At 40.7% G+C, this 24,749-nt stretch overlaps 1 protein-coding gene across 1 annotated transcript; it reads left to right on the forward strand.

Annotated features, from left to right (window-relative positions):
• The first annotated feature begins 260 nt into the window (after positions 1–260).
• TBX18 (T-box transcription factor 18) lies at positions 261–24,527 on the forward strand. The gene is made up of 8 exons (XM_027454937.3): positions 261–810; positions 1,107–1,293; positions 2,847–2,948; positions 5,981–6,152; positions 12,868–13,035; positions 14,284–14,348; positions 18,260–18,354; positions 20,837–24,527. Exons 1-8 carry the CDS (start codon positions 537–539, stop codon positions 21,559–21,561), a joined length of 1,788 nt encoding a protein of 595 aa, XP_027310738.1. The 5' UTR covers positions 261–536; the 3' UTR covers positions 21,562–24,527.
• The last annotated feature ends 222 nt before the right edge of the window (positions 24,528–24,749 follow it).

Genomic DNA, 24,749 nt, shown 5'->3' on the forward strand with positions numbered 1-24,749 from the left:
CCCCCCGGTCGGGCGGCGCTGATTGGGCTGCGGGCGGCCGGGCCGGCGGAGCCCCCGCCCCGCGGCTCCGCCCGGCCCCCGCCGCCGCAGTGACACTAATGAGCGAGTTCTTCCCACCGGTCTCCTGCCTGGAAGTGCTGACAGATCAAGGCAACAAATTTCAATTACAAGCCCTAATTTGTGTCCGCAGAGCGTTTGTTACCCATGTCAGTCCCGTTCGGCCCATCAGACGGGGCAGAACGTGGAGGAGGAGGAGGAGGAGGAGGAGGAGAAGGAGGAGGAGGAGGGGGAGAAAAAGAGCGCATCTGCAAAAAGGAATAGAGTTTTTTTCTTCCCCCCTCTTTAAAAAAAAAAAAAAAAAAAAAAAAGGAGAAAAAAAAAAAAAAAAACTTGGCTGATAACTTGGATTTAAAAAGAAAGGCGAGGAAAAGCCCCAGCCCCTTGCCTGCGCGGTCGGGAGGACGGGAGGGCGGCCGGGCGCGGGTGCCGGTGCCGGTGCCGGCGGGCCTGGATGCTCGGGCTGTAGGGGGGCGGGCATGGCCGACAAGCGGCGGTCCTCGCCCGGCACCACCATGAGCCTGAAGGCTCACGCCTTCTCCGTGGAGGCTCTCATCGGCGCCGAGAAGCAGCAGCAGCAGCAGCAGCAGCAGCAGCAGCAGCAGCGGCAGCCCAAGCGGCGGAAGCTGGGCGGCGAGGACGAGGCGGCGGACGACGAAGGGGGCAGCGGCTGCTGCGCCAAGAGCTCCCCCGCCGCCGGCGGCAGGACCTGCGGGGACATGGAGCTGGGCTGCGCCGCCCGCGGGCCCGCCGGTGAGTGACCACCCCCGGCCCCGACCCCCGGCCCCCGCGGGAGGCCGTCGGGTGCCGCCAGGCGGCGGAGCCACCCCCGGGGGGGGGGGGTCCGTTCGCGACACACTCGTGCCGGTGCCCGCGGCTCCGCGATGGGGATCCGCGCCCCGGGACGCGCCCACCGCCCGCAGCCCCGCCGTGGGTGCGCAGCCCGGCGCGGAAGGCCGCGGACAAGGCCGGGGGTCGGTGCCGGGCGGGCCCTGCCTCTCGTTCCCCCAAGCCCTGGGGCTTCCTCCCCGTCTCTCCTCTCTCCGCAGGCGGCGGAGGCGAGGACGGCTTCCCGGCGGGGTCCCCGGCAGCCTCGCCCGGCGGTTCTCCGAAGGGCTCGAGGCCCGGCTCGCCGCTGCCCGCCCCGCAGGCGCCGCGGGTGGACCTGCAGGGAGCCGAGCTCTGGAAGCGCTTCCACGAGATCGGCACCGAGATGATCATCACCAAGGCCGGAAGGTAACGGGCACCCCGGGGCGCTGCGGGGACGGCCCCGCACCCCGCGGCCTTCCCCGGCCCCGCGACGGCCGCTGGAGGCGGCGGGCGCCGGCCGCCGCACGAAAACGGGCGAGAAAATGTCCCCCCCCCCCCCCAAAATAAAATAAAAAAGAGAAAAATCTTTACACGCCGGGGAGATGGCGAGAGTTTCAGATGGGCATGTGGCCGTGTGGGGTTTCCTGTTCGTTAGGGTGAAGCCTGCGAGCGCCGCGTCCTTCTGAGGGGAAACTTTTCCCCCTTTGCCAGTGGATACAGATGGCAAAAACCTGGATAGTATAAAAGTATCTGAACTTATTAGAAATTACAAAAACATATTTTATTGAATCCATATGCTACCTTCTGCGTTTTCAGAGAGGCTTTATTAATGATTGAAACGCAGTCTTAAACAGCACAAAGCAACATTTGTCTTAGCAGGGTCCAGTCAGGGATTTTCTTTTTTATCTTACAGGTGCACTGAAATAACAGTGCAAACTGGTTAACCACACTCAGGTTTACCCTCCTGTGTTATTTTTTTCAAGAATAAAAAGAGATAGGATTTTTCTTTCCAGTAACGACTTTTAATTGATTATTTTTTTTTAGAGGAGCAACAAATAGTGGGTAAAGCGGCATGGCTTTCAGGTTTATAAACCACAGAAAAGTACCTTTCATTAGCTCGCAGTCAGCTCAATGTTATGATGTTTCTTTTTTGGCATCGAGAATGCACTTCCTCGATTAAAAGCCATGCCAAGCATACGGTGAAATAAGAAATGCATTTTTTATGTTAAAACCGCTGCATCGGTTAATTATTCCATTTTCTCCACAGAAGGACCTAAATTGTGAACGTATTTTTTAGAAATTACCTTGTACGTTCGTTTCTGCTTTCAATAAAGAAGTTTTACTATACCTTTCAAAGACAGAGTAACTCTTGCACTTCACCTTTAGTAAGTTGCAGACAGGAAGTCCGTCTCAATAAAGACCATATTGTTTGGTTATAGCATGGCACATTGGGTTTTATAATTGCATCCTTGCAGTGTTATAATTGTATCGCCATGGATTCAACTTTGTAATTTGCTGATATACAAATGATACACCATTTGCCGCTGTCAGTTCAAGCAACTGGCAATTTACATTTCCGTAAGCATTGCTGTTCCTGGACGGAGATGGGTTTTGCACATCTCCAGAAATAAATTTCTAGTTAATATTTCTAACGGGCTCTAAAAGTGTGTACTGCTGAAGTAGAGTCTCAAAACAAAATGATTTACTGTCTAACAAGAAAGCTGAAATGATGTGGTAATAGTTGCACTCCCAAAGCGTATCCCAAAACATACGAAGCATTGTTCAAGTAAATGCACTTTAAAAATCTGTTTTGACATATCGAATGGACCATTTCATGGCTATGTAACTGTAATCGTCAAAAAGGACTCTGTAGGCTAAAAGGAAGAACGAGAAAAATCCCACGAACTGGTTACTTTTCCTAAACAACCATTCCCAGGTCTGTTTCATATTAAAAATGACCTCTCTCTTTCCATGTTCAGGCGGATGTTTCCCGCAATGAGGGTGAAGATCTCAGGTTTAGACCCACATCAGCAGTATTACATTGCTATGGATATTGTGCCAGTGGACAACAAAAGATACAGGTACGGTGGCTTTATGGCAAAAAACACATCTTGCAAGCTGTAGGGATCTCAGCTATTGGAAGAAAATATTAACAGCATGTAAATTAGCAGAAGGTAGTGTTTAACCCTCCTTCTGATTCCTGTTTTCATCCTGGTACATTAAAACAAACAAACAAACAACAACAACAAAAAAAAACCCACTGTGCCAAGGTGCCAAGTATGCAAAAATAACTGCAGTGGTGTCAAAGCTCTTTATACCTTTGGCTTATGTTTTATGTGTGCTGTGGGCAACCACCAGGTCTTCTGCTTTCGCTGTCTGCAGTTCTAGTACAGTCAGAGAAACATTATCATACATTATTTCTCATCACATCAGTGGGAATTAGTTCCTGTTAACAAATAAATATGTAATTAAACATTTTTCTTCTAGGGTTACATAACTTTAACATTAACAAATAACATTATATCATTAATATCTGATTTAATGACATTAGAATGTAGTGCACATAAGCTTTCTTGGTCGTCCTTCAAATTGATTCTTTCATTTGCTTCAATAGCTGTTTATCACTGAGATACTTGGTTGCTTAGATTCGCGAAGGGTAATGTTTCTAATTACTGTTTTTTAAACAATCAGTGGCATTATTGTCTGAGGAATAATGTGAGGAACAAAAGTAGCTGTTCTTCCAACATTTGAGAGTAGGAATTTTGTGCTTAAACTCTTACTATTTCAAGGGTAGTTTTATTTCTAGTGAGCTAGTTCCACTTTGTTGAAACCACTGTTCCTGTAGAAATGATAGTAGCATTGGGCCCACAGTAGTTATTCCTATGAGTTCTAGAAGTTTTGTATTCATGCTTTACAGACGTGATCCTGTTCTTTGTAGTAGCCAGGAGCAGCCTTGCCAAGTAATTCAGTGGAGGCAGGAATGGGTCCTTACCCATTGCTGTTTTGATTGTTTCAACCCTATACTTAGTATAATTTACGGAAAACCGCTGCAGATTTAATTGTGGAAGTAGGAATATTTCAGACTAAGACTAAAAGGTTGGTTCTTCAGGAATGTTTCCTTATTTCCTAAACAAACACTGCCCTGTGTTTTTTTGCATGTCTTTACCTCATTGACTGTAATTTTGTCCTTTTCTCATGCGGTATGTAAGCAGTTTCTTATGAACCTTTTTGATTTTGTATTTTGCAACAAGGTGTCTGTAAAAATGCTGAGCGTGTCCAGTGCATATACCTATGGAAGGCTTTTCTGATTGTACCATAGGGGGAAAAAGGCTTTTTCTAAATTTATTTTTATTTTTTTTTAAACAGAGAAGTGCAGCTGAAATGATTTTTTTTTCTTTTTTTTTTTTTCTCTGTTGTTTTTCTTCATGTTGCAAGTGTACTTTCACTTAGCAATCTAAGCATATCATTCCTAGAAGGTCTGAGCAGTTTCTTAATTCACAAGAAGAGCAAAGTAAATATTCCAGATTGAACAAAAATGTTAATATTAAAAACAGTGACAGCAAGCATAAGTTGTTTAAAAGGCACTTTATTTAAAATAAATATTTTCATGCTGATCCGCACTGTCTGCCCAATAAGATGCATGGTCCCCAGATAAGTCACTTAACAAAAGTTGTATGACGGGCAGCATTTTTGTAATTGGCAAACTTAAATTCCTATAATCATATTTTAGTACCACACCTTTAATCATCCTATTAGATGTTCATGTTTTACTTGATTCCCCTTTTCATCGTTTGATATGCAATCTCCACATAAATTTATTGCTGACTTACTTTAACTCCTACTGTTCATGTGGCTTTGCAAAATGATTTCCTTGCTGATCTTTATGTTTGAAAGATGCAATAGCAGTCATATATTGAGCCTAGTCACTAGCTGTCATAGCAGACAGCAAAACTAAACAGAAATGAAGAAAATTGCATGTAGATCTAGATTTCTAGCCAATTTGAATCCCACTGTAAATATTTGGAATCTTAAAGTGTGGTTCAAAATATTTTATTTTTATGGCATTATTTATTTTTGTAGGAAAAGCATGTATTGAGTATAAAACAACAAATATAAAATAAATGAAAAATGTTAGAATGGTTGACTGTGTGGATTAGGGTTGAGAACTTCTCTCTGCAGAGGATTCGGGAAAGGGTATTACCACTGTTCTAGATCTTAGTTTTCCAGCTTGATATGAATTGTATGAAGGGATTCGTGTATTGGGTCACTTGGTTTTAGTTTCTTGTTATGTTGTTTGTCTTTTTTTTTTTGCTAAGGAACTGAATTGTACAAACACATGATTTGATATTCTTTCCTGTTTTTATTAGAAAATACAGCTCATTTACAGGAATTTTACTGTACTCAGAAAAAAAATACCTTGACATTTTTAATTAGTCCTTTTTAAACTGCTCTGTGAAGTATCTGCCTTCAAAATAAGTTTTCTACTGAAGAAGGCACTACTTTTGTAAGAAAATGATTTTTTCAGCATTGGCCTATCAAATGAAATATAAGCTGTGTTTTTTTTTTAATTTTTAAACCTTTCTGCAATGCTATTCAGGAAAAATAATAGTCTTGCAGAAATAGCTAGAACTTAGTTTGACACAGCTTCATTATTTTTCCCTATCATAATGTTCTTTCCTTTCAGTAGCTTTATTTATAGACTCTTATATTACAGTTAACATGTTAAATCTTCCATATATGGAATTACTACTTGATTTGATAAATGAGGGACCAAATTCTGCTCTGTTTGCTGATGCTTTTTCAGAGTGGAGCTGTAGCAGTCAATGAATCGACACCAGCTTGAAGTGTAGCATGGAGTCTAATGTACATACTGTTACTGATTTTAGGAAGACTAAGGTTGGATGAAAGCATGAGTTTTAAACTTATGCACAAACTACCTTTGTGCAAACCAAGACTGTGTTTTGAAACTTAAATTGTAACATTTACTGTCCTTTCATGCTGGTCAACTGATGGGTTCTTGCTATATATATGGTCCCTAGTAGGTTAACCCTTAACAGGTCTGATCAATTATTTCAGGTTTTGTGGTTACAGACATTTGTTTTTTTTCTTGCAGGTATGTTTATCATAGCTCCAAATGGATGGTGGCTGGTAATGCTGACTCCCCGGTACCACCTCGTGTTTATATTCACCCCGATTCACCCGCTTCTGGGGAAACGTGGATGAGACAAGTGATCAGCTTCGACAAACTGAAGCTCACCAATAATGAGCTTGACGATCAAGGGCATGTGAGTACTCAGTCTTCTACAGTATTATATGTAGGCACATTGCTCAGCTCTGAAAGACTCTGACATACAGCTTCAGGGTGCCAGAAATAGGCTTGACTTTTGAAAGCTGTTTTGGAACTTTACCGTCCAGATCTAAAATCTGCTTACTTTCTGCTCTGACAATTAACTACTTATTAGAGCCTGCTGTTTTACTCCCCCCTCAAAAATAGAACTCCTTCTGCAAAGTAAGACTTTACAAGGCTAAATTGCCTAATATGAAGGGGCAGAATTGCTCTCATGTTTTCCCACCAAGCGTGTTACTCGCAACTTGTGCTCTGATCAAAAAGTACATTTAAATTCACAAGTGGCTAGGAGAAATATTAATAGTGTGTAATAGCTTCATGTGAATAAAAATACACTTAACTATTTGTTTAACCTAAACATTTGTGTGAAATCCCATGAGGTGTTAATAATTGCAGTCAAAAACGAACAACATGGGAGCTGGGTTCGCTCCGATAATGATTTATTGCATACCTTATGAAGCAAGACCCTTTCACAGCTGAGGCTCATTACTTCTGAAAAAACTGGCGAAGACGTATGCAGTATGAGTGTTCTGTTTGCAAGTTCTAAATTGTTTAGTTATGACATTATCTAATGTGACAAAATGTGTTATGTTAATATTTCCTTTTCTCTTCAAAACTGTTGAAACATGACAGATGTAAGCCAGTATCTTTCTAGCAATCCTTAAAATAGTTTTAGTTGACACCTTAGGAAAAAAAATAAAAAATGAGAATTGTTTTTTAGCCCAAGTGGAGTCTTTAATTTTGAGAAATCCAGTAATAAATGGCAAATGTTGGCTTCCTTTCAAAAGGAACATTGAATTCCAAATGGTAGAGTTTTAAGATGTAAGAGGCAAGTTTTGAGACAGGATGTGGATTCCATTGTCCTTAGCATAGCCCAGTTTATTAAGCGGGATACTTTCTCCTTCATGGACAGGATTGAAAGAAAACGTACCTGGCACAAAGTGCAAAGATACTACACGCATCTTTCAAAATAGTTGTAGCTCTGTGACATTAAGCCAGGTATTTTCTGAACACGTATTCCAAGTATAAGTATGACTCTTTTTTTCCCTATTTGCGTTTGCAAAGGAGATTAACTTGAGACTGTGGTCAAATTGCGCAGGAGTTAAAACTTTAATAGTACAGATGCAGGAATACAAGAGATGGGCTGGACTGAGCAAGCAAATGCATCGTAAGGATGAAAAATCTCCCTTTCTTATAATGCTATTCATAATTTTGCTATGCTCTTCCTTAAAAAGCTCATGTGGGTATTTACATCTTTTGAGTGAGTAGTGCTTTTGTTTAGGTTTGTAAAAGAGACGTGGTAGGTTGTTTATTTCCAGAATTACATTTATGGGGTCACATTTGTCATTGTTTGTTTGACTGAGTACTAGCACAGGTAGCCCCCTTAGTTTCCTCAGTATCTGCGTATTTGAGACTCTTTTTGAATGGGAGCTGCTTTATCGGAGTCCAGAGTATAATGTAACGGTTTACAAAGTGAAGCAGATGCGAATGGGTAGAACATCACTTCTCTGATGGAGAGCAGACTGGTTACTTTCTGTACTTGGTGGTTTGTGAGGGGCAATGTGTGGATGCAGTGGTTCACCCGTGCACTTGCAGTCACAAACTGCTTTGTGATAAAATCTCTGATATGTAGAGAATTGCGTTACTGCGTTTTTCCATCCCAGTTCTTAGCTTTGTTTTTATTCAGAACCAAAACCTGTGTAGTGTACGCAGCACACCATTATTCATAACATGGGGGGATATAAATTTTCTGGTCTTTAGTTAAGTGTTTTGATTTGGAAACACGTGAAGAAAAGCTCTAGTACAGCGATTTGAGACACATTGAACTGATTCAGAGCTACGGCAGAGCCCCTCCTCCCCAAAATGGAAATTTAAGTATTAAAATAAAAGGACAAAAGAAGGATGACTGTAAAATAATTTCATATTTCTCAAATCTGGGAAATTGCAAACATGTCATTCATAATTACCAGAAAAGGCAAAAGCAGAAAGCAGAAAAGTGTCTTTTCCAATGGGTACATTTTTTCTTTTAAAGCTATGGTAGTGTGGAATGCTGTATTGAAAAAGCTATGTAGCCTCTGAATGCCTCCAGCAATAATGGAAAACGAATAATCATATTTTGTGATGAATATAAAAAACAATTGTTTCTCATAAGCAGGAAGGAACCATTTTTCTCAAGAGGGTACCAGGGGAGGGATGGTGGATTAGAAGAGCCAGAGGTCAAGGTCATACTGTCCCTGGAATATTTGTTTTTACATCAAGTGTTCTGACTCTCCCACCCCTGTAGTGGGAGAAGGGATGTATTTTAGGCTATTAGAAAGCATTTTTTCATCCTCGTTTTCATCCTCTGCTTAGGCAGAATGGCTCAGAGAATCCTCTGTGGGGTCTCTGCACTCTGCCTTCCTTCTTCCAGTGATTCAAACAGCACCGGGGTTTAGCTGTTCTTTGGGTACACTTTCTGTGCTGCCTGGTTCCGGGGCTTTATTTCTTGTTGAAATCATTCCTTTGTTCTTTCCATCCTCCTCAGAGGTGTCAGTTATTGCAGAGAGTTTGTGTTAAAATAGTAGGGCTCAGTTTTGATCTTGCGGACGCAAATTTCCATTGAGGTAGGGAGTTCGCATGAGATCAACCCAGAGCCCTTTTACCAGAGTATTAACTCTCAGAGCTGCTGACAGAAGTGACTCACGTTCACGGGAACGGGGACTCTATTTGCAAACAGACGCTAAGGTAGTATTTCTGTGTAGTATTTATACTGCGGTTGTAACTAACAGCAGCCAGCTCCTCTTGCGTTGCGCTGGCCCTGTGGTAAATGGCAGAGCCGGCCCGGGATTAGCTTCTTGTTCAAGGGATCGGCCATCTCTGAGACAACTTGTTTTGCTGCTCAAATGCTTCTGGACTTCTTGCTGCCTGCTGCTATTTTCATCAGTGTTTTGGGTGGGAGTCGGTGACGACGTAATTTTATAGTGCTGTTCCGTGGAGGGGTTTTGAAGTACATCTGCACGTAGGACACTCTCTGATACTTGAGTTCCCGTGCAGGCTGAGGAGATCAAGCAACATTTGTAAGGATATGTTTTCCTTCTGTATTTTTGATCTCAGAAGGGAGTCATAGAATAAGTTCTCTGCTTTGGAAAGATTGTGTGCCCAGATAAATATTAAGGCTCGATGACACCAGTAGAGCCTTTACTGTGGCATTTTTTTGTCATACATCTGAGTTATGGTACAGAAAAGTGAATCTGTGTTTTGCAATTGACACTGAGAAGTGTGTGGTTTGGGTGCTCTTTGTCTCATGTGTCAATGCCGCTCACCTCCAGTCTTTGGAATAATTGTTACATTGTAAAATCAGTCTCTCTCTCACTCTGGTTAGAGTTGGTTGGTTTTTCGGTTTTTCTATTTTGATGCAGTTTTATATCTGCATTTCGACAGAGGGCAAAAGTCAGTATTTTTGATGCTGTTCTCTGTGCTTTTCAATTAAGTATGTATTTGATGAAGAAGAAATCTAACTCTTAGTGAAAATGAGGCCGTTAGTATGTTAATTGTTCCATGGTAGTTTGTTATTTTTTTTTCCTTCCCCAATTTGAAAGTGGGGTGAGGCTGGAGGCAGAGGCGGGCTCTTGCTCTGCCCAGACTTGGCGTCAAGCAGTAAGCTCTGCTTACAGTCAGTGGGTAGTAACATCTTCTTGTCACAATGAAAAGCTGGAAAACATCAGCATTTGCACTTGCAGTTTCTGTCTTTGTGAAAAGAGAATTCATGTTCCTTGGCTCCACACATTTCTCTGACTGCAGAAAGCCTGACTGTGTGGGCTTTGCTTGATACACAAAGATTTTTGGAGGCAACAGCAGTGAGGTGAGGACAATGCCACCATGCCAGAGGAGAACTGGGCTCACCGGTGCTGGCGCTGACAGTATCATGGCAGTACCTAAGGTCTCATCATGGCAGCACCTTTCAAAACACCCATTTCAGAGGTAATTCTGGCCAGAAAGAGCTTTGTGCATTTGTAGGTGTGGTGGCCACGCTGCCTCCGTCTCGCCCCAGCCTGCTTCTGCCTTCATGCTGCAGGGCTGTTTCCTCATCCTCCCTGCCCAGGTAGATCACGTCTTGGGAGCTGCCGTGGTGACAGTGTCACAACAGTGAGGACTTTACATTTAGAGAGATGTATTCCCCTGGGAAGTGATGGTGCAGTGCTGGTAGGCGCCATCCCTCTCAGCTCTCATCAGAACCACTGTGCTATTTGTCCTCACATGGTGGAGGGCTCGGGTACGGTGCCTTGATACATGAGAGAAAGGGTGGCTGTTTTGTAACCTTACGGTAGTGAAGCTAACGTCTGAGGTTGACGATTTTGCTAGGAAAATATTAGGGCACGTCTGAAGACAGCTCACTCAGGAAAACTGTCTAACCCAGCACGGGGGCAAAATGTGGCTGTGCCGCCTCCGGAGCAACTTGGGGAAGAGTCTGGGACTTTGCTGTGAGCAGGGCTCCCCTGCTGTCCTTGAGCTTGTCCCAGGAGGGATGAAACTGTGCCTGGGGTCTTTCCGCGCAGCTGGGCAGGGTGGTGGAGGGACGCTCACAGCGCAGATCCGGCAAGCTGCTCCCCTCCCTGCCCTGCCCGAGGCCCCAGCGCTGCTCCAAGCTTTCAGAGCGGGCGTCGCATCTGCTTCTCCTTTTACTCCCCTTCTACATGGTGTTGCTCTCTAATTCAATAGGACTTGACAATTAGGTATAATTTATTTAGAGTTGAAAATCCTGATAATTAACAAAGATTCTCATCATACAAGGCACGGTACAAAACGAAGAACAATTTTTTTTTTTTTTGCTGCTATGGATCATTAATGTGCTAGTATATCAGCACAGGAAATTTCAGTACAGCACAGAGCCAAGCCAGGTTGCTTTTACGAGATGACAAAGATCAGTTTAGCCACAATACCAACCCAGATGAGGAGTGGGAAGTGTTTTTTCTGTGCTGCTGGGACTTCACTTGTTCTGATACGTGAACAAGGTTGTTCACAGCTGCCTAGGTTATCATTGAATACATGGGCAAGTCTGCCGTGTGAGCAAGCAGGCATATGCACCACAAAGCTGATGGGTTACAGTAAGCAGAATGGGAGCAGAGTGTGGTGTGCTCAGTTGTACACAGGCAGATGACAAGGCACAGAATAACGATGGGCTTGAACAGGGGATCAGGGCTCTCCTTGATGATTTTTTTTTTTCCTGTTGCATCAGTATCTCCCCTAGTATCACTGGGTGTTCACAGGAAAACAGGGTCAGGAATGTGCTGTCCTCTCTACATTTTCATTTTGTAGATCTTTGCCAACAGAGGACTGAAAGGATTGTTATAAAGGAGAATACACATTTGTATGATAAAAATATTGCTTATGCAAGATTCTGAAAACTGGGAAAAGGCCTCAAATGAGAACATCCATAGGGCACTCCCTGAGCAAATTAATTGGAGCCTGTGATGTCATTGTCAAAACCTTACTTACAGGCTAATAAAAACCCTGATTATCCAGAAACTTGGCTTATCCAAAATGGGGTCATGTCATCTGGCCAGGACCAAGTGTAATAAACTAGCCAAATGCTAGTTTAGCCAAATGAATGTAATGTCTTCTGTGTCATTTGGATGAATGAACTTCCATGGTATCTGGCATTCAGGCATAAGGGCTCTGTCAAGTGCCTGAGCACATACACATTTTGAGGCTACTCAAGGAGCAGGAAATTAAAAACCTTCCCCTGAATTTTGATTAGGGGTTCCACAGGCCAATAGCCATAGGGCTATTTATTTATCAAGTTACTAATTTCTTAGGCCTTCCAAAAATAATAATTGAGCTTCCTTTTTTTTTTTTTTCTTTCTTTCTTTTTTTTTTTTTTCCTTGAAATCTTCTATTTTCGTAGTGGTTAGCTGAAGTGGCATAGAGTAAAATAAAGGAAAAATTGCGTATGTTAAATTTCCTCTAAAATTTGGGAGCAATACCAAGAATTATTTTTATGTTTAGCTTTATACACTATGAGCTCATATTGTTCTTGTTTATCCTTTATTATGAATTGAGTGTTTTATGCTGGGAGGGATTTGTGTATTGATATTCATTGTCTGTAAATGTATTACAAACCTAGGCTTAGTAACATTTTAAGTTTTTGTCTTTTGGTGTTGTTTTACTCCGAGTATCTGCTGTTTCAGAGTATAAGAGTCTCAGATCACGTTCAAAACAAAATACATTCTCCAGCCTTCTGGATATCAAGAAGAAAAATGCTTCAAGCATATCTTGAAGTCTCCAAAAACAAAAGGCAAATGCTGCTGTTGTTAATTGTGTTAGATCAAATCCAGGCTCAAGTGGAAAAAAAAAAAAAAGGGTGACAAAACTTTCCTAATTCCAGTGGGACCAGAACTTCACTCCTTTTTTCTTTTTTTTTTTTTTTTTTTGAGCCCGTCCCATGATTTTAGGGTTCCTGAGTCATAATTTCTAAATGCTTAGGGTTGGCAATAACATAAATGCACAGACTACTGTAATAACAACCTTCAGAGGTTAAAACAAACATTTGATTTCCAGTAAGTGGAGTGGCAAACACATGCCATAAGCTGTGGTTTCAAAAAGCCATTAGTCCTGGAACAACAGGGTGTCCGTTCTAATAAATGTTATCTTTTTCCTTTCTTTTGATTGCACAGATTATCCTTCACTCTATGCATAAATACCAGCCTCGTGTCCATGTCATCCGAAAAGACTGTGGAGATGATCTGTCCCCAGTCAAGCCTATCCCTTCAGGAGAAGGGGTCAAAGCATTCTCCTTTCCAGAGACAGTATTCACTACTGTCACAGCATACCAAAATCAACAGGTAACTCGGGCTTTCTGCTTAGCATTTTGCAGGCTTTTCGGAGAAGTGCGAGACAGGAAAAAACAATATATGTTGGTTATACCACCATATTATATATATATTATATATATATATATATACCACCATGGTTTGGGCAGCATTGCCTAAACCCCTTTAATATTACAAGTAGCTTTCACTAGTAGTATTGCAGCAGCGCCCAGAGGCTATAGCTGAGACTTCAGGCCATGTGGACTAGGTGCTGCCTGTAAAAAGTAATTTTTGTAATGAAGATCTCACTGTCTAAGTTGACAACATAGTTAATAATGTCTTAATCATAAATGGAACATTGAAGAAGAAGGAAAAGAGGAATTTGTTTTTTAAAGGTATTTTTGTACCTGTACATGTAGATAAGTGATCAGATAGAATTTGCAAAGCACTTTTGTGCCTGACTCCAGTAATTTCAAAACTCTGTCTGAAAAATGTGCCCCAATACCTTAAAAGAGAAGCTAAGGTCTGAAGAAAGTAGCTGTAATTTTTATTAATTGGATTCAGCATATATTATTAACTGAAATTTATCCACACAGACTCAACATTTGCCTCTTATCACCACTTGTTGAAGTATTCATATACAGAGTAACACCATATTTAGTGTTGGACATTTTATTAATTCCATATATGCAACTGTAGCTATATTTTGGGAGATTATAAATGCCTTTTTATCTTTACAGAGAGAACCGTGTCAGTAATGGCAAGAGAACCAACTAAATAATGAGATACAATTACTTCATGCCTACTGTTTTTATTTAAATGAATTACAAGTATTTTATGTTTTTTTTTTTTTCCTTTTTTTTTTTAGAGAGAGGATAATAGCCTAGCGATAATCTCTCTTTTCACTCTTTTCACATTTCCTTCTTGGCCCATACAGAAATAAAATTTAATTTAAATTTTATTGTGATTAGGCCATGTACTCTCTTAGGTGAAGAATGACATTTTCCAGAAGATTTTGCTCAAGAATTCCAACCTGCCAGTTAGTAGCATTAAATACCTATTAGCTTCTCAGGGGATTTGCAAAAATAATGGTCAGAAGACTGGGCCTTATTTTGCAGTGTTTCAAGAGAGCTTTCTTAAACCATGCAAATAGTAAGACATTTCTACTTTAAATGAATGGAGCTAGAATATTCAACTGACAGTTTCATTCTGTCAGGAGAGTCGTTTTTTGTATTTCTTAGATAAATTTGTAGATACTAATTTCTTTAATCATCTTCACAGATAACTCGCCTGAAGATTGACAGGAATCCATTTGCCAAAGGGTTTAGAGATTCAGGACGCAACAGGTAGGTGCTGGGAAGGAGATGGGCTTGTTGTTGCAGACAGAATCAGTTTGTGAAGGCTAGTAGCGGATATTCTTCATACAGAGGGGAATAGCTGTATTTACAGACAAATTAGTCTGAGGACTCAGACTCCCTGAGGGAGCACTTAGGCTTCCCAGTAACATTCTCAGTGGTGGCTTCCTGTTCCTACTCCTCTGACCCTCGGAGAGCAAGAACTGGTTGGCACGTGGCTTGACTCATGTACTCGAGTTTCCTTTGGAAACTGCAGTATACTGTGAAGGCTGAAAATTGAATTAATGCATCCTGAGGACTCAGATTTTCGAGAGTATGACCAGAGTGTGCTCCAGGACGGGGAGCAGGGAAGAACTGGCAGCCAAGGAGGCTGTGTCACCATTTTGCTGGGGGCAGTGTTGGGCGTCGCAGTGGGCATGTAGGTAATGATACTGACCTGGGCATGGGAGTTTTCAAAAGCCAGCAGGCAAGGTTGGAAGGGAGCACAGCTGGCCAAGAGGAGTGGCTGCTCCTGAAGACTTCTTTTCCTCCTGGCTGGAGACACAAATTGCAGATACCACTATCCAACCACAAGCTCAGACTCCCCTGAATTTAGTGGCATTTAGTATGGATGAGTGGCTCATTGTTTTCTCTTAAAGGAGGAGAAACTAATTCTGCTCGTGCAGTAACCTTATGGTTATTACATTTGTGTAGGTGGGAGACCTGTGTTCAAATGTCTTTTTCACTTAAAGAGTTTTAAAGCCACTTCCTAAGTGAATGCTTTTCCTAGTAGGCAATAGATGACCTTGAAATGGGCCTGGTTTCCACCTCTTCTGTTGCAGTTGGACTGATTAATTGCTTGTTCTTTCTTGATCCACGATTCTTTCAAAATAGCAATAGGGAATCTGAGTAGTGCGAAGTGGAGACTTGGGTCTGGTCCCTGCTGCCAGTACAGATGCGGTATCTTATCCAAAGACTGTTCAATGCAAAATACTTAAGCCTGTTATGAATTGCATGTTAAACCATTTCAGCTAAAAAAAGAAGCATTTAATTGTGGTGCATAGTATACATCAGTTCCAGTGACCACTTTGCGTTTGCTGTCTACAGCTGCTGTATTTATGACTTCGCCTTCCAGAGAAGGGAGCAGACTGTGTACTGGGAGGAATGTTCAGAGAGTATCTTTTGTTAGCTGCTTTAGTGAGCTTTTCTTTTAGCACAGGCTACAGCATTAAAAAATGTTTTATGCTTCCACCTGAGTTAACTAAAGGTTGAGACTTGCCAGCAAAAAAAAAAAAAAAGAGTATTTTTTAGAAGATGAACGTGGGGTGGGGTTATAAAAATTTACAGGAGCACTGCAAGTGTCTTTTCAGTTTACACTTTGTATTTGCTGCTTTCTAAGGTTTTTGTCTTCTAGCAAAAACCAACTGGCATTACTCTGTCCTGAAGCCTGGAAGGGATGTCCCATGCAGTGGCATAAATAGACTTTTGTCCTCTTTTGTAGCATTCTATACTGCAAATAAATGAACAGTAACTTCCAGATAAATACAGCGACCAAAGAAGCAAAACAAGCTGTGTGTACTCGAGCAAGAAAAATATGCTGAACATGCCGTATTTGACAGCTTTCCATAGGCAATGCTATGCATGCTTATTGCAGAGCTATGAAATAAATGCTAAGGAGGCTTAATAAATGCGAAGGAGTCTTCTAAGAAGTATGCAAACCTAACTCCTCTGAAATTTCTGACTAAGTTAGGTCAGAATTTCATGTGTGATGCTGTATGAAACAAGAGAAAATACCCTTGAAAATAAACTGGAAAGGATCATTCTGAAAGGAGTCTTGAACTGGATTTACTCCTGGTATTGTCTGAATACGATGTAGGTGCTGTGAGTGTGTTGCATCTGCAACAGTGCAAATCCAGTTATAGTTACTGGGGCTATCCGGAGAGGTTTTTGGTTTGGCTGCTAGGAATCGGTTTGGTACAGGAATTAAAACAAACAAACAAATAAACAAACAAACAAAAATAAAAACAGCCACATAATATTTGAATTGAAAACAGTTATAGTTTACAGAAATGGATTATGAAGCCAGTTTTGTAGAAAGTGCTTGTGTATAATTGTATAAATGTTTCAGAATTGGCTTTAGATAAGGTCCAAAAGCTTTTACTGTCATATATGCACCCATTACAGAAGTAACTCTTGCATACTCTTGTCTGTTGCAAATAGACATTTGTTTACTGATCTCAGTATTGCTGTTTTCTTCCGTAGGATCTGTGGCACCAAATAAGTAGGCTTGGGAATGCAGCTGAGATTTATAATTGTTGAGGAAAACAGTAGTTTACTCAGCTGATTATTAATTCACTCTGTTGCTGGACATTGAAATTAAATGTTAAGATTTTGTTATCTTCATTGTTCTGGCTGTTATTACCTAGGCATTTTAGTCTGCGACAAGTGTGAAAAATGCTGTTCACAATTCCATCAAACTTTTCCAAGTAGCTTTAATTATTGTGGCTATCTCATTCTGCACTGCTGCATGCAATAATTCAGTCTAATTAAAAATATTCCCTTTCAGGTCATTCCCTTTGAGCCCCAAAGGCTATTTTACAGAAATCAGTAGCTTCACCTTTTAAAAGCATTCCCTGTACATTTGCAAAGTGCAACAGAATTTATGTGCTGAGAATAGTTTCATTCTTCAGCTAGGCCTTAGGTTTGACCCTATAAAAACTTTTACTCAGGAAAGGACCAGAATTTCTCTCTTTAAATACTTCAGGAAAAAACATAACTGTTTTGTTAAATAAACTTGGCCATTTGATAGCATAAATTAGGGTGGTGATAAAATGTGGAAATTGTTCGAAGGCATCTTGTATAAATTATCACCTTGGCTACACTCCTCCAGGAGGTGGCTTTTATCTCTACTTTAACTAGAAATGAAAATTCACCATTACTGAAGAAAATGAAGGCTATCTTTTTAGTCCAGGTTCAGCTAATAAATACTTTATAACTATTTCCTGAAGTACGTTTGTGATCCTCCTGGAAATGCAACGTGGAAGAAGCAGTATCAGAAGAACATGTTGGTAGCTTCAAATTGGTCTATTTGCATAATTCCAGTTTACAGACTGTTGCTGCTCAAAGGCAAGCACTTGTATTTGGTTTGTGCCTGATGTTGACACTTAACAGGCCTTTGGGGCTCAGCAGCCAAAAATAATAGCAAAATTATACCTCTGAGCTGCATTATTTATAAAATTCTGTCAGAAAGCAAATGAGCCTTTACCTTCCGGAAATAGAGACTCTTTTAAATATTATCTACCAAAATTGTTTAGCCAGATATTTCTGTTTTGTCATGACATTGTTGAAAGAAAATGATTGAAGATTTTCAGTTTCTAAAGGCATTTTGCCCAGCACATAATGTCTGAAACACAATATTATATTTTTACATTTTAGTAGCAAAAGAGCTATACACCCATGCCTTGCTCATGTTGTGAGTACGATTTTCGAACTCACCAACAAAGTCTGGAAGTCCAGTTTCAATAACAGCTGTCAGCTGATCACCTTTGTTCTAGTCAGAAAGAGGAGATCATCTTTCTGGCAATTAGAGCAGTTGCTCTTATAGAAATATCATACTAGGAAATTATTTAACATCATAACATTTAACAGCTCCCCCCCCCCCCAAAAAAAAAAAATAATCCCCCAAAATAAAACTGAAAAAGAAAAGTGGGCTTGTAGAAAAAAGGAACTCTGCATGCTATCAGCCAAGTGACTACACATCACAGAATCTCATGAGTTAGCATGTAAGACTCTTCTAAAAAGCAAAATGAACTTCAAAATAATCCTGAAATGTTAATAGTTTTTACATGTTTCTGAGGTATTCAGATAAATGTGACAAAATACAGCTTTCTATCATAATGCAGTGATGTTTTTGTTCTAAATAGGATGGGACTGGAAGCTTTGGTAGAGTCTTATGCCTTCTGGAGACCTTCACTAAGGACACTTACATTTGAAGATATACCTGGGATACCCAAACAAGGTAACAGTCTTTGTGGTTTTTCAAAACAAAAATGCATGAAGATAAAGCTTTATGCCCATCATTCCTTACAAAAATCTAGGTAAGTGTCTCACCTGCAGAAAATGCGACCAACCAACTGCAGGCCATCACCTCTCATCAGTATTAGTCTAAGTTAGAAAATAAGTGCTAACTTAAGGACTGTGGCAGCAAAAATGTTAGGTCATGAAGATAAATCAGATCACATGTGGAGGAAGATGACATTTAAGGACAGAATAACCTTTTAATGAGTGTTATGGTCTGGCTAGCTACACAAGGCAGAGTTATTATTAGTGAATTCTGTTGTACACATCTAAACTCAAATGCAGGAATTGCATTGCATTTAAGAAACAAACAAACAAACAAAAACAAAACAAAAAAAAAAAGAGGTGTTATCTATGTATTGAATAAACAGTTTCAAGCTTAAGTTTGCTTCCTCCTTGGAAAGCTTTCTTGATTCTTAAAGACCAGTAAGCTGTTCAGTGAAAGTATCTACAAACTTTATACGTATTCTAGAGCTTGAAAAAATGGATCTCCTCTCTGTTCTTTCTCCTGCTCCCGAGTCCATAACCTCTTGGCTTTCACTTTCCCTGCCATAAAAGTGGTGCTGTGTGAGAGGGGGATATTTAAATGGCCTGTGAGGATATTTAAATGGCCCCCTGAGAGAGGGGACTTTCTGTACTCTTTTCTAAGTTCCTTTCTTTCCAGAGCATCACTGTGCGTATAGAAAACTTCTCAGACTTTTCACAACTAAATCAGATGTCTTGCTCTTAAGTCTTAACATTTCTTGCTATCAAATTTGAAAACATCCTATCTGCTTTCTTGGTAATATATTCCAGAGTCATTAAGCACCTTCAGAACAAAAATTCAGAAAATACAGAAACACACAAAAGTCACTTTTCTTAACTTCTCCTTAGCCCACTCCTTTGAAAATCTTAAGCATAAGAGTTTGATGTGGGCAGTTAAAAAGGAGGTTTTTTTGCCAAGTCACAGATGTTTAGGATAAACGTAGGCAAACTTTTGAGAAGAGGGTGGAGCTGGGGGTCTGGTCCTTTTACAAACACCTAGAATGAGGTGGTAGCACCAGCCTTTGTCAGACTTCATAAGACTGGCAGGTAACTAACTGTGGAGTTAACCTGTCTAGGAGACAGACCAGCTATATCGCCCTGTTTGTACATAGCAGCACTGTTTGAGAGTAGGGGAATTGTTGTTGCTTGAGGTTAAGGAGCTTGTTGAAGTTATTGCTGATGTTCGGAGAGTGGGAACTAGGATCCGTGCACACCTTTAACCTCATGTGCCTTGGTGTATAGAGATTTAGAGTTTAGGCAAAGAGACTTGGTGAAAAACCCCCATTAGAAGTCTGTCCTGATTTTTAAAATTGCCCATCTCAGACAGTGGAGGTGTTGAAATGGAAATCCTAGGATCTGTGGAATTTGGAGGCATCTCATAGTTCTTTGTGCCTGTAACCTGTTAGTAGAACAACAAGCTGGAGTCAGAGTTCACTGATAACTTATTTTTCTTTTTACTAGCTCACCTGTCATGAAAACTTGTGAGCTTACTGACAGTATGTATCTCTGCGTCTTCAAGCTGTTTAACTATTAATGTGATTCACAAACAGGAGAGACTTCCCTGCTAAGTGATTTTGGCCTGGAAGGCAGTGAAAGGCCTAAATCCATTTTTCTAAGCTCATTTTCCCAGGAGATATAATTTCTAAGAAGAAGAAGCTTTTTGTGCAGCTTGGAAAAATTCAGTCCTCAGAAAAGCCTTCACCTGTAGTTAGCAGTTCATTTTTAGGAACACTCAGCACTGGTATTTGTGAGGATAAAAGTTCTGATACCAGTAAATGAACAGTTCACCCACAGTTTTCTGCGAACCTAAACACCCACCTTCACATTCAAGAAATGAAACAGCTCAGTACACACTTCTCAGCCTACACCTTTCCTAAGTTGTTTTATCTATGCGAGCCTCTATCATTTGAGAGGAGGAGCTGGTTCCTTAGCTGGCGCTCTGGCCATGACAGTTGGGCACAGAGAGAAGCATATGTCACACAGAGCAAGGGCTGAAACCCACTCCAGAGCATAGCAACAACAGAGACAACACAAAATTCATAACTTTGAAGAAGGCTTCCTGTGGTGTGGTACTTGAATGGCTACACCTTGGCTGCCAGAATTTTCTTCCAGTGACAAACAAAGAGTGGTTAACCTTTTGAACAGGAGCTGTAAGGTTGGATGTATGGAGTGATGGTCGCAGAAGCATAGGTTGTGTTCAGTTCTTGTATAGGTCATTTCTTTAAAAATATGCATGTGCCATCCACACACACCTTCACATGTACATAACAATATTTTTGAATTATTTTGTGCCAAGTGTTTCATGTCAAGGGTTATTTTAAAAGACAAATGTCTTGATCTGTCATCTAAGAAATGAACCTTTCCTAACATGTTTCTTACACTGTCATATTCTCTTCCAGGAAATGCAGGTTCCTCTACTTTACTCCAGGGATCTGGCAGTGGAGTGCCATCTACCCACCCTCACCTTTTGCCGGGTTCCCCTTGCTCATCTCCAGCCTTCCATCTCAGTCCCAACACTAGCCAGCTCTGTAGCCTTGCTCCAGCTGACTACACAGCTTGTGCCCGCTCAGGCTTGACCCTGAACAGATACAGCACTTCTTTGGCTGAAACCTACAACAGGCTCACAAACCAAACCAGTGAGACGTTTGCTCCCCCAAGGACTCCCTCCTATGTCGGTGTGTCGAGTAGCACAACTGTGAATATGTCAATGAGTGGCAATGATGGAGATGCATTCAGCTGCCCACAAACTGGCTTATCCATGCAGATTTCAGGGATGTCTCCACAGCTCCAGTACATCATGCCATCCCCATCCAGCAATGCCTTTACCACTAATCAAACCCACCAAGGCTCCTACAACACGTTTAGACTGCACAGTCCATGTGCGCTGTACGGATATAACTTTTCCACATCCCCTAAACTGGCTGCCAGTCCTGAGAAAATTGTTTCTTCCCAAGGAAGTTTCTTGGGGTCCTCGCCAAGTGGAACCATGACGGATCGGCAGATGTTGCCCCCTGTGGAAGGAGTGCACTTACTTAGCAGTGGGGGGCAGCAGAATTTCTTTGACTCTAGGACCCTAGGAAGCTTAACACTCTCGTCTTCTCAAGTGTCTGCACATATGGTTTGATGAAGCCTTTAAGTAAAAGTACAGTATGTTTGGTGTCTACAATGTATTTCTTCTGGAATATGAAAGGACACTCAATGTAGCTTGTAAAGTGTGTGTATATATAATATGAGAGGAAGTTTCACTGAATTTTTGACTTGTTTGCGGCCAGATTATTCTCCTATTTTGAGTTACACGGAGTTTGTTGCGGCGCAGACTGCTTTAGTTTTCTGGTATAATACACTTAGTTGTATAACACGTTGGGACATATGCAACAAATTAAGTAAGACTTCCTCCCCTCTCCCCCTCCTCTTTTCTAACCCCTTTAAAGAACGAAATGACACTTAGTGTATTAAACAACACAAACAAGCCCACTTACATTTCGTATAGTACTAGTGAGTTTCTTTAAAACATTCATACCGTGGTAAGCTGATGCACCAAAGGCATTTTGCAAGCTTCTTCTCTGTTATAAGGGATATGAAGGGTATTTGGACTTTCAAGTGTTAAGCATCAAGCATCCAGCCTAAAATAGAAGTTTAGCTAATGGATTATTTACAAAGTAAACGGAAAGATTAGTTTGCCTTCTCATGATACACTGTTTTTAGCTTATCAACAGCACGGCATTCTTACTAGGATTTTTTTTCAGCATTAGTCTAGATTTATGATTAGGTATTTGGAGACATATAATGCATATTCAAATTGTGGCAATATGAGTGATTTAAAACAACAGCAGAAGACGTGGTGTTCCTTGGTTTAGAATGAACCTTGGGGTGCTACATTTTTGTCAAAGGAAGGGCTTGATGCATTTTTTTCCTCCATAAATATTGCCTATAAGACATTTACTGGACAGTAGGATATTCTAATGTATCTTTCTTTTTGTATTTTTACTTTTTTTAAAGGCAAATGCAGGTTTGATTTAGAAAAAAAAAAAAGTGCGCAGAATGAGAAATTCCATTATTGGTTTTACCCTTTTGTGTGTTTTGTGATTTTTTTTTTTAATAAGAGCAAAAAGTCTTCCATCCTCAGTGTCTCATAAATAAATTGCCTGTAGCTATTAGACAAACAACCCAGTTTGCCCACAAATATTGCTGGAAGCAGAACTTTGTCATAGTTGCCTCCCTGTAACATGGTCAAATTGGGACCAGGATTACAATAGGCAAAATTCCTTTAATAGTTTACTTTGAATGCTACCGCATGACACCTACAGCCTATTTCCCTCCCTCCAGGGAGCCATCTGTCTTCCTTTCTTGCTGCTTTCTGTCATGAGGCTACTACCGCTCTGTTTCTTAAACAGTCTTTGCCGGGGAATTTGAGTAGTTTATTTCCTTCCAATATCTGGTTTTAACTGGTGTTTGCAAGAACACAGATCAAAACCTGCTCCTGACCAAGCCTTTCTGGAGTGACAAGGACACAAGGAGATATTTGTCCTAGGGAAACTTCTGCCCTCATCTGCACCTGTACTGCCCTGGTGTGTGCCGGTTCTGCTGCGAGAGCTGCCTTCCAGATGCCTGCCTGTTGAAGCTGAAACAAGGAGGGTATGGAAGAGATTTTAATGCTTAGGAGGATGGGTTCAATGTTTCCCTAAACCTCATCTATACTGTGCAGTGATGTAAAGGCATTTTAAAGTGGGTACAAATGTAATTGAAAATGCTTTCCTTATCGACATTGAAGGAGAATAAGGCCCTCAGACTTAACATATTTCTCTGTTAGATTTTTCAGTGAAAGTGTATTGTTAAACTTTGCAAGAGTTCCAACGTCTTCCCTGGAAAACTGAGTTTATCCATTACCACTTCAAGAAATACTCAATGTAGCTAATGTTTCTTCAGTGGATTAGAGATAATATATACAGAAGCAGCCCTCTCTCTATCTCTTACTATTATTTGGGAATAGGAAGGAGACCACAAAAGCCTTAAAGCTCCTGGCTAGAGAAGGCTTTATTTCTATTAGTTATATATATGTTTATGTTAAAGAAGACACTTAGAATGTTCTCATTAGAGCTGGAAAGACAAGAGGGTGAGGCTGCAATTAAAGAGACGTGGGTTTGCTTATTTGCTGTTGTAAACTTCCCAAGTGACCTTGGGCAATTCACTCAGCCTTTCTGTGTCTATTTTTTTTCTTCTGTAAACTGTGCTACTAGCAATTCTTTGCCTCATAGGAAATGCTGGCAGTACATTGAACATGAAGATGTTCTTTACGTCTGATGTACTGTGTGCCATACATTCAGGACGAATGGCTAGGTAGTGTTCATGTGTGAGGATAACAAAGAGCATTCATGTACTTTGGGTCTGCTGCTCGTTTTGGCATTGCAGTGTTCTTTGAGGCAGACCTGACAGCAAAGACTTGCAAAGCTAAAAAAAAAAACTGTTCAAAAAACTCCCAGTAATAATTTGTGAAATGGTTCTAAGATGTGTAGATGATGGGAAATTTTTCAATTATGTACATTGTCATAGCTCTATTGGTTTAAATTAACAAGGCAGTTGTGTATTGTAATTCATGTTCCAGCCAAAACTTTGAACTGTTGCAGTTGGACAAAGTGTTAAATGGGAGGAATGGTACAATTAATCTGTACATGAAAAAGGATAAGCGAGATAATTATCCATGTCATCTGAAAGGCTGTGACTGGGTAGAAATGTGGAAGAGCTAAGTCATGCATGTTCCTGCAAGGGGAAAAAATAGATTGTGCATGCATGTATATGGAGGTGCTCCTGGCAAGAGTATGTACTTTGTCACCTGGGATTTTTTTAGAACTGGTCTCTTAGTTTTCCTCAAATGATTGCTATCATATAACCACACAATATTGTTTGAAACATTTGTTCCTTAAAGTTTGAATCGTATTGTAAATACTTACTGATGTGTCATTGTGAAATGACTAGCTTTTTATCAACATAGTAAATGCTACATATGCATTATATCTATAATTATATATCTGTATTTTACAAAAATGCCACAGAAAATATATTAAAGTGTGTATCTAAACACTTTTTACTATATTTGCAAAATTAAGGGGCTTGGGCCTTTTTTTTCCTCTACAACTTTAGCAAAAACAAGGTAACTCTAAGGTAAGCTTTGAAGCTGAAACACAATTCAGTAAGCTACAAGTACCCAACAAGTCTACAATTCTTGTATGTTTCAGTTTAACTGCATGCCATTGAACCTCTCTGTCATTTGTATGCAGAGGTTGTGACAGATGGTGAGCAAGAAGAGATGCTGAG

This window comes from Anas platyrhynchos, chromosome 3 (genome assembly GCF_047663525.1).
Source record: "Anas platyrhynchos isolate ZD024472 breed Pekin duck chromosome 3, IASCAAS_PekinDuck_T2T, whole genome shotgun sequence".
NCBI lineage: Eukaryota > Metazoa > Chordata > Aves > Anseriformes > Anatidae > Anas > Anas platyrhynchos.